The 10,833-nt window shown below is 49.6% G+C and overlaps 1 protein-coding gene and 1 pseudogene across 1 annotated transcript; one reads left to right on the plus strand and one right to left on the minus strand.

The window, feature by feature from the left end:
• The first annotated feature begins 2,261 nt into the window (after positions 1–2,261).
• Positions 2,262–4,733, plus strand: LOC117835217 (cysteine-rich receptor-like protein kinase 6; annotated as a pseudogene).
• Positions 4,734–5,277: 544 nt separating this feature from the next.
• On the minus strand, positions 5,278–6,295 carry LOC117835218 (putative cyclin-dependent kinase F-2). Its single transcript, XM_034714591.2, has one exon. The coding sequence runs from the start codon at positions 6,154–6,156 to the stop codon at positions 5,440–5,442; it is 717 nt and encodes a 238-aa protein (XP_034570482.2). The 5' UTR covers positions 6,157–6,295; the 3' UTR covers positions 5,278–5,439.
• Positions 6,296–10,833: the final 4,538 nt, after the last annotated feature.

Below are 10,833 nucleotides of genomic sequence, written 5' to 3' on the forward strand. Positions count from 1 at the left end.
GGAAACCACCTCCTAAGGTTTTGATGCCGTCTTCCCGTATCATTTGGGCTGTAAGTCTAGCTCACTGTGCATGTTTTGAACAAAAAAATCCCTGTACTATACATAGGGTGTTCACGGAAACTGCGCCGCTTCATAACATAGGGTCTCCATGTGCATCCTTCTCCTGCTAGTGCTAGCTCTCTTCTCCATCCACCACACCGGTCATAGCCACACACCTTCAACCTCGAGCTACCTCCGGAACAAAGGTCCACAGTAGCGAAGGTGTTTTACGGCAGTAGCCCAGTGAGGTGCTTGTCTTGCTACCTCCTTCGCCGTACGCCGCCTCTTCCGCCTCCGGCGAGGCCAGTTGGCCGTACTGCTGGTACGCTACTCGCTACTAGACAAACCGTTTCATTTTTGTTTCAGTTGCAATGCACCTGTACGTTAACGTTATTGTTTAATTTGCAAAAAAGAAAAATAGAACTTCCGATAACAACTTTCAGCTGCATCACCATTTTTCCGGTTGTAATCACTTTTTTTAACGAAAAAAATTTAAAGCAAATTCAAACTTTTAAAAAGTAAAGAAAAAGATATCCAATCAATAAAAGAAAAGACCAAACTAGCTAAGTGCGCGTGTGCAGCAAACCAGGGAGTCGCTGGCGTTATTTTCCTTCGAAAGTGTTGGAGTCACAGGTCCAGTAGCGACCTCGCATCTTGGGCACGAGAGAAAGACAGATCCTAGACTAGGTTTCAGAGGTGCAGAAACTCATCCCTATCCAACAATAGTCTCCGCATATAAGCTAAACTTTAAGTTCAATTTTTTAATTATTATAGAGGACATGATATCCTATGTTAGAAAAATACTTTAAGAATTTTCATTGTTACTTTTCATGCAAATTTGTATATCTACGATTAATTTAGTATTAGACGCTCCTAATGTATATAGATAATTATGAAAGCTTTTAATATAATTTTTTAACATAAGTTATGATGTACATGTCATCTAAAAAAATTAACTTAAAACTCAACTGTTCTCACATACACACACGTACTTATTTTCATGAATACATGCACAAAACTTTACCCCTCAAAAAGATTGGACCAGCAAACCTTGAGATTGATAAAGTCAACATAGGCACTTCATTGTAACGGCTGGCACATCACGTACTACCTAAATAATAGCACCGTTAATTTGAATAAATACAAGCACTCGTGGTGAGTCAAAGGTGCAAAGTTAAGTGGGTTAGTTCCATCACAAGAACCTAACCAATAGAACTACGTTTGTTTAAAACTCAACTTAGCTTGCACGCAGAAAAATGAAAATAACAAATATCAATAAGGAATAGTTGCAAATTAAAATAGTTTAAGAGAGCAAAAGCTAAAATGAGCTGTAATATCATGGACAAGAAATTGTCCCAGGCCCATCTTGGAAACTGGAGTCGATCGATGTAGTCCCAGGCCCAGTATGCAACTCTTTATCGCAATATGGAAGTACTCTCTCTGTTTTTACATGTCATATTAAACTGTCTTAAGTCAAACTTGTTCAATTTTAATCAAATTTATAGAAAAATATAACAAGATCTACAATATCAAATTTGTTTCATTAATTCACTATGGAATATATTTTGATAGTATATATATTTGGTAGTATAGATATTGTTATACTTTTCAATAAATTTAGTTAAAATTAAACAAGTTTGACTTAGGACAAGTCTAATGTGACATGTAAAAAAATAGAGGGAGTAATAATCACATTACTTAATATCTGCAAGGACCTGCAGCAAACTGGACAGGGTGGGCAGGAAATGCATCAGCAGTGTTTGCCGCTGTTCTTGGTGTCCTAGTTGCTATCCTTCTTTCCACATCCAACCATGTACATGTGCCTCTGGAAAAGGGCACAGGCAAATCAATGAAAGTTGTATGCCCAGTATGCCGTCTTTCCCAATTAGCAAGCTCTGCATATTCTTGATCCGTAGTAGAAGAGTGAGGCTCTGTCCTAGTCTTGACTCTTGAGAGCTCCTGGCATCTTTATAACATTGGAAAGAAGAGTGCAAATGAGTCAAAGCAAACGGTAAAAATCATGTCTATGCAGATGCTGAGGAAGATGACAATTCCCCATATCACTTCTCTTTGACCTTACAACATTGGTAAGAAGGGCGACGGTAAAAAATTTTTTACGGTCGACAGCAATTTTTGCAGGAGCGAGTAAGGTCGGGCATGGAAGTTATGTAGCAGCACATGCATATAAAGATGTCAATGCTAAATTACTAGTAAGATCTAGCCGTGTGCTTTGCCTAAAAAAAAAAACACCATACCATAATACATGGGCTTTAAGTTTGCAGGGGTTCTTGTTGCCTGATGGCGCGCATGCAGTAGTAAAAATGGGGAGGCTCGCCGGATGCGTCCTGCTATTATCACTTTCCATCAGCCTCCTGCCGCCCGCCGGCGCCGAGCTCGTGACGACGAAGTGCGACAACGGCACGTAATACGCCGCCAACAGCACCTACCAGTCCAACGTCCGCCGCCTCATCGGGGCCGCCAACGCCTCCCGCTCGCCGTTCCCGGCGGGCTTCGCCACCGCCGTGGTCGGCGCGAGCCCGGACACGGTGTGGGGCGTCGGGCTCTGCCCCGGCGACACCACCGGCGCCGACTGCGGGTCCTGCCTCGCCCTCGCTCCGGAGGTCGCCTTCAACAAATACCGGGGCGTCAAGGACGTGACCGTCTTCTACGACCGGTGCACCCTCCGCTACTCCTTCCGGGACTTCCTGACGAACCCCGACAACGGGCAGGTGCAGGACAGGGGGATCAGCGACAACACCGTCACCACTCACCAGCAACGCCGCCTGGTTCGAGGCGCTCGTCGTGAGGCTCGTCGGTGCGCTCTCCGACTGGGCGGCGTTCAACACGACGGCGAGGTACGCCGTCGGGGTCATGAGCTCCGACCAGGTGGGGTTCCCGGCGACGGACAAGGCCGTGGTGCACAGGATCATGGGGCTGGTGCAGTGCACGCCGGACCAGGCGCCGGGGGCGTGCCGGCGGTGCCTCCAGGCGCTCATCGATGAGATGCCGGCGGTGTTCAACGCCACCGTCGGAGGGCGGTTCCTCGCCGTGTGGTGCTACCTCAGATTCGAAGTGCACGAGTTCTACGACAGCAGCCCGATGCTGAACCTCGTCGCCCCGCCGTGGTCGCCACCTCCCTCTCCGGCGTCTGCAGATCAGACAGGTACGTATTGCTACGTGTTATCATTCTGCATGCCTGTAGTAAATTTCGCCTCGCAGTTATAACTGTTATTGACAGGAGGTCGCGGTTGTCCTTCTGACGAGTTTCACATTCCTCCTCTGGAGAAATGGACGGACACGGAGGTAAGTTCAGCTTCCAACTTGTTAGTTTCTTGATCGAGCTCGATACAGATGATGTAGGAGGTGAGCTCACCTTTCTGTTTCTCGTCTTTTATATAGCATACCAAGAAGACGATGACCATGATGCATCGCTTCTGTTTGATCTGCCAACGCTGAGGCTTGCAACTGACAATTTTTCCGAAAGAGAATAAGCTGGGGCATGGAGGCTTCGGCGCAGTAATATTGCTAGCTGCAGAGTTAAAAAACCTCTTTCCCCTTCCCTTCGCAAAAATTAAATTAAATTAAAAATAAACCCTCTCCCTCCTAGACAATAAATCCTGAACTGTATTTTTCAGGGGTTGTTGCCTGATGGCGGCAGATAGCCGTGAAAAGAATGGACAAGGCTTCAGGGCAAGGCCTGAAGGAATTGCGGAACGAGCTGCTCTTGGTAGCCAAGCTCCGGCACAACCACCTCGCAAAGCTTCTTGGAGTTTGTTTGCAGGGACAGGAGAGGCTGCTTGTCTACGACTACCTGCCCAACCGAAGCCTGGACACCTTCCTCTTCGGTACGACCGAGATGCCACGGTGATGGCAGAATTTCAATGCCACAGTATTCGATCGTCTGAGTCGTTTCATAACCAACCAACACTAGCATCCATGGTTTGTTGAAGTTGAAGTTGAGAAGCGTCTGTTGTTGGACTGGGAGACAAGGTACCGGATCATCCACGGGACGGCGCGAGGCCTCGTGTACCTCCATGAGGACTCGCAGATCAAGATCATACACCGCGACCTCAAGGCCAGCAACATCCTGCTCGACGGTGACATGAGCCCAAAGATCTCCGACTTCGGCCTGGCGAGGCTCTTCAACGGCGACAGGACGACTACCATCACGAGCCAAGTTGTCGGAACACTGTTAGTATAATCAAGCATACTACATAATAGCACTCCATCTCTGCTTCCTTCTTCTCTATCGATGACACAGCATCCCCATGATCTGAATCTCCCATTACTGCATGTTCTCGTGTCTGCCAGGGGATACATGGCGCCGGAGTACGCAGTTCTTGGCCACCTGTCGGTGAAGCTTGACGTTTACAGCTTCGGAGTCCTGATCCTGGAGATCGTCACTGGAAGGAAGAATACAGACATGAGACATGTCCGAATCGGCCGTTGATGAGTCCAGCAATCTGCTGACCTATGTGAGCCGTCCTAACTGCTTTGCTTAAATAAATGTACACGGAAGTACAATAAAAGATCATCCAAACTGAGTAGTTTTGCAATTGTAAAGAAATGATCCTATTACCAGGTGTGGGATCACTGGCTGAAGGGAACGACGCTGGAGACCATGGACCCATCCATGGACTGCCGGGTCCCGGAGGGCAAGGTGCTCAATTGCATCCACCTGGGGCTCCTCTGCGTGCAGGAGAACCCGGCGGACCGGCCGAGCATGCTGGACGTTCTCGTCATGCTCCACGACCATGCGGCGAGCTTCGCCGCGCCGTCGAAGCCGGCGTTCGCGTTCGCGTACGACGAACTCAGCTCCGTCAACAGGTCGTGGGACGATGCTTCTGGAGATACAGGCACCAAAAGGGCGCAGCAGCAACCCTGCTGTCTTCCAACGAGATGTCAGTATCAGAGTTCGAGCCCAGATAGATAAGTAGAGCCATAGAGATGCGTACGGTTCCTGTGTCGTGGTAGCGGACGGGCGCCGAGCACAAGTCCATGCCTTTTCGACACGAAATGTATACAACAGTATAAGAACAGACTAGTGATGTTGTAACTTACCCGTAATGATTACAGTGCCTCGCCCCTTACATAAGTAATGATTGGTTTATGTAAAAAAACATTACATCCTTAGAACCGGGAGCCATTTTCATTCTCTTAGAAGTTTAATAATGATGGATTCAGATAGATGCGTTCAGAAAAACTACAAACTTCATCAATGGAAACACAGTTCAAAACTAGAAGAATTGAAGGAGCATTGTATTGACAGAAAGCTCTGTTCTGAAGAACAAACTAATCTACATCATAACCATGAAAGTTACACCATAGTATTGAAAGAAAGCTCTGTTCTGAAGAACAGACTACTCTACATCATAAAACATCAGAGGAAAAATCTTCAAGTTATGCACATCTTGGTCTCTTTGGCGACGGCGACACCAGTTCATCCTTTGGCAGATCCAGCACGTCCATCTTGGAGAACCATGGGTGCTTGAGCGCGGCAGCTGCCGTGAGCCGCTTGTCGGGGTTGCACGTGAGGAGGCCGTTGAGTAGCTCGAATCCTTCGTCGGACAGCTTCGTCTCGGGGTACTTGCAGCGTAGGATGTTGGACTTGTGCCGCTGCTGGTCCAGCTCCGTCATCTCGTTGGCGAACGGCGTGGACGAGAACCACGGCCATGCCATGTCATCTGGCACGCCGAGCACGCCGACGATCGCGCAGAGCTGGTCTTCAGAGTCTTCGCCCTGGAACGGAGCCCTCCCGGTGATGAGCTCCCCCATGACGCAGCCGAGCGACCAGATGTCGACGAGCGCGTCGTAGTCGGGCTTCTCCAGCAGCATCTCGGGCGCCATGTACCAGAGCGTGCCGGCCTGCGTGTACGGCGGCCGCTCCGCCATGTGCACGGCGAGCCCGAAGTCGCAGAACCTGAGGACGCGGTCGTCGCCGACGAGGATGTTCTCGGGCTTGATGTCGCGGTGGATGATGTGGGCGTCGTGCATCCTCTTGGCGCCGTTCAGCAGCTGCCACATGGCGGCGCGCACCGTGGCCTCGGGCAGCGGCGGGCTCCCGGCGCGGTCGCGCTGGCGCAGGGCGTCGCGGAGGCTCGCGCCGCCGCACTCCATGACGAGGCAGAGCTCCGCGGTGGCCGGGTCGCGGGCCAGGCCGCGGGAGCCGACGACGAAGGGGTTTCCGGCGCAGGCCTCGAGGAAGAGCGACTCCCGCAGCAGCGCCGCGGGGCCGCCGGCGGCGGGCTCGCTGGTGAGGAACTTCATGGCCACGGCGCCACCGGTGGCGCGGTGGCGCCCCTTGATGACGGCGCCGAAGGCCCCCTGGCCGAGGCAGCAGGTCTCCTCGTAGTCGTCGGTGGTGCCCATGGCGACGCGCGTCCTCTTGCGGGTCGGCTGCGCGGCGGCCTGGTGGCGAGGAGCGGCGGCGGCGGCGGCTTCTACGCAGGCGGCGGCCATCGCGAGGAGAGGGGAGGGAGGCGGCGAGCTGATCGCGGGAGGAGGAGGGGGGAGGCCGCGGAATGCCGGTGGCGATGCGAATCATGGGCGGCGCAAGGGGACTTATGTACGGCGGAGCGAGTCCGAGTCCGATTGGCGACGATGGTTTTGGTTGGAACGAGGAAGTCGACTGCAAGTCGGTGGCCGCACGGCGCGTGATGGATCCGGATGCACGACGCGTACATGCCAAGCTATTACTGTCTACTGTGCACTACACAGCTTCGGCCTCCGGCCGATGCCTTGCTCGTAACCCATCGGCCATCCCTGACCCTGATCCGTCTGTGTTTCGAGTTCTTGCCTGACGAATTCCGTCACGGCGCGTGCCACGAGAGCATGTTTTCCCGGCTGGTCCGGAAAGTGCTTACCTGGCATGGTCTGCTTTCTTTCTGCGTATCTGATTCAGACATTCAATTCAGTTTGCATTTGCAACCATGTGCTTTCTGATATTTTAACGAGTAAACCTGCTGAGAAAAGAAGAGAAGAGACAGCAATGCTCAGATTCATGAATTCAAGTCGATCAACAACAGGTTCATTTAGTTTAAACTTTGTCTGCAAGAGCTTTCACTTCCAATGTGTCATGCACATCATATACTGATAGGAACACAAGTAAAATGGAGGCCTATGTCATGAACTTCAGCTGTTTAAGCAAATTACAGAGCTACTTGCGGTTCCCTCCACATTTTTCTCATCTGGCTTGGGACCGGCAAAGGCAGTGTTAAACTGCAAATTGAGTTCAAAATAGCAAGATAAGAAACCCAACCAGTCACACTACATTCTATATCCTTTCTTCAGTGCAACTTCTGAGCTATACCAGCTGTTAAATATGCCTATATTCCAGAAGTGAAATTGAACAAGTTAATTGCCCACAAGCGTATAATCGATGGACGGGTAGTCGGAGAGCTGCTCAACGATGTGGCCGTACTTGTCATCCACCAGTCGTAGTACTCGAGCATGACGAAGACCACCTTCTTGTTGTGTCGCGTGGTGATGTAGAGAGGGGTTCACGTGCTAACGTGACCAGTTTTGAAGTATTGGGAAGTTTATTATTAGGGATCTGTTGTGGGATGACATGATTTTGGGAGAAAAAACTTTCAGTAAAGCCTCCAATAGATAGTTTTGGAGGAGATTTTTTTGGTAGACTCTTGGAGTTGAGCAACTCCAAAAGCTCCCTTAAAATTACCCCAAAACCTTATTTTGGGGGGGAAAACTCACCTCCAACAGCTCCCCAATACTTCCCGTAAAAATGCGCGGACGCGAAAAACGCCTTTGTCACCCCGCATATATGCGGGAGACCGATGCTTCACCGATCCATCGTTTTTTTTCTCTTCTTTCCATCTTCCCGTCGCGCAGCACCCTAACACCGACAGATTCCTCCTCTCCCGGCGGCAGCGCATCTCTTCCTCACGTAGCCGCAACCGCCGCCGCGACTGTCCCCGTCGCCAATGGCCACGCAGATCAACCCGGAGCTACCGCGCCCCGCACATGGAAGCACCTCGCAGCTGGGAATCACGGGTTTGCCACTCGCCATGGCCACCGCCACTTTGAGCTCATGCGCCAGCCAAATGCGTCGAGCTCCAGCCGTCTCCGTCCAATAGCCGCCACCCACCGCACCCCGACCTCCTGTCTAACCTCCTCAACCTCTCCTCTACGAGCGTCCGCGGCCGGAGGGCCAAGGATTTCAAATCCCGCGGTCGCCCGTGGTCCTCCCGCCGCCGCCAAGACCTCACCATCAACGGCACCCCTCCGGCCATCATCTTCACTAGCTGACACCACAAACCGAACGCTCGTAATCCCCTCCACCCCAAGCTCGCCTCCTCCGCCCGTACTCCACACCGCCGCTTCGCCGGAACGCGGCCTTGCCGCCGTGGCTACACAGAGCGCTGCCCCGCTCGCCACCAGCCGCCTATGGCCTGATTCCCACGACCACAACAAACTCCGTAGATGCGCCTTGTCTCACTGATGCTCACGGTGATGCCTTGGCGACGCGGAACCCGACGCCCTCTGCGGCGCGCACCAGCTCGACCTCATTCTCGATCGCGCGTGACCTGTTCTAGGAGACGATCACGAGTCGTGGCTTGTCACCCTCGGCTGTCTTGGTGCGCTGGCTCCTCTTGCCTATGTGGAGTTGTTGTTTCCTCAGTACCGTCGCCGCCGCAGCAGCAGCTTCCTTCTCCTCTTCCTCGATGATTGTTTGGATGCAGCCACGGTGAGCGTCGTTGAGCATCTGGTGGAAATCCTGGATTGTCTGGTTGGCTGGTATCCGCGTGGCGTCGATGGCGAGCTCATCATGGATGCGCAAACCAATGACAGCCTCCAAGAAGCAGTGCGTGCGGCAGTCGTTAGCGAAATCGATGGGCGGGTAGTCGGAGAGCTGCTCAACGATGTGGCCATACTTGGTCATCCACCAATCGTGGTACTCAAGCATGACGAAGACCACCTTCTTGTCGTAGTGTCGCGTGGTGATGTAGAAAGGGGTCCACGTGCTGATGTGGCTAGTTTTGAAGTATCGGGGAGTTTATTATTGGGGAGTTTATTATTAGGGATCTGTTGTGGGATGATATGATTTTGGGAGAAAAAAATTTTAATTGAGCTCCCAATAGATAGTTTTGTGGGAGATTTTTTGGTAGACTCTTGGAATTGCTGACCTCTCTTTGCAAAGTTTCCAAGAACCGGAGCTAGTGCCATTATTGTATGCAGGTTCAAGAAGCCTGGAGCCATGGGCAGCATTTTTTTCTTTCAAAAAAGTCTAAATTACTCCATTCAAGTATAGTAAAAATTGAAATAACCCTCGAAATTACCTTTTTATTTAATTACCCCTAAACTATGCTATTTGGTTCAAATAATGTAATTTATCTTTTTTTCCTCCATACATAAGTTGAATTTTAATTTAATATTTTGCATGATAGCAGTGGACATCATAATTTATATTAATATAAATATTTATGAAATTTTCATCATTATTTTTATATAATTTTTTATCTAAAGATGAATTCATCATTAAATATCGTACGCTATTAAAATAATAATAATAAATTTATAATATAGTTTTCTAGCATGTCTTATGATGTCTGCTATCATCTTGCAAAATTTGAACTTAGAACTCCACTTGTGCATAAAGAAAAAAAGATAAATTGTATCGAGGGGTAAATTGATCTAAATGGTATAGTTAAATGGTATAGTTTAGGAGTAAACTGAATAAAGTTGAGAGAAGTAATTTGTATTTTTTTTAGCATACCCTGGACAGCAACCTAATTCGGTGCTCTTGCATGCTGCGGCTAATGATGTCTAGCCTAGCCGTCGGAAATTAAACTTGTTTTATATATGTCACCCCTTTTCTTAATCTTCATAATGAAATCGATTGTCGTATTTCATTGTTACTGCAATGGAATCAGTGGGCTGGCCATACATATTTCATTGTCGTCGTGCTAGGGAATTATTTGAAAGGGAATATGGTGTGCCCTTCGGTTGGAGGCTCCGGCACAGAGACCTCTCGATCGACACCAGCTCGGTCACGTCACATGGCGCAGCATCAGCTCTGGCCTCTTGGAGTGGTCGCGGTCGCGGTTGCCTCTTCAGGCACGTAGCGTAGCACGTACACCACGATCCTCCTTGCCTCTGCTAGCAATTCTGCTGCACAAAATGCAGTATATCATCGCCATATCATCGCCATTGCTTGCACATTGCGGCCTAGAATCTAGAGATGGCGAATTAAAGGCAACACGACTATTGGGCTTGGTGTGCTATATATGTGTTCAAATAAACTTTGATCAGTTTGGTGATATTTGGTTGAAGAAGAGGGAAGTGATTTTCCGTACAACTACTGAACTACTATGGCCTGTGCTTTGGGTCTTCGATCTCTATCTAACTTTATGCTGCCATTAACTCAGGCCTCGTTTTACCATTGACCACAACATTTTTTTTTGGGTCAGCATGCAAACATTTTTCTTCTTCTTTTCGTGTTCAAAACATCTGCTTCAAACCATGCATCGGGTTTCACGCGATAAAATAGAAGAACCATGGCATCCGATATCAGATGAACAACAAATTAAAGCTGAGCAGCGGCACAGAATATCATCACAATCACATTCACATCCAGAGTTCTAGACAAGAGCTAAGACAAACAAGCACAGAGCAAGCGATGATCATCCATCACGACCAGGTGAAGAGCACATCCACATCGCAACACCTCGTTCAACCAACAAGCTACCACAGATCACAAACATACGCACGAAAACTAAACAGAAACGCAAACGAGCTAGCAGCACGGTAGGCAGTGGCGCATCAGCTACGGCAACT

The sequence above is a fragment of the Setaria viridis genome, chromosome 9 (assembly GCF_005286985.2).
Source record: "Setaria viridis chromosome 9, Setaria_viridis_v4.0, whole genome shotgun sequence".
Classification (NCBI taxonomy): domain Eukaryota; kingdom Viridiplantae; phylum Streptophyta; class Magnoliopsida; order Poales; family Poaceae; genus Setaria; species Setaria viridis.

What these genes read in the sequence shown, in the direction of transcription:
- LOC117835218 (XM_034714591.2), bottom strand. Translation starts at nt 6,156, where the DNA reads ATGGAGTGCGGCGGCGCGAGCCTCCGCGACGCCCTGCGCCAGCGCGAC.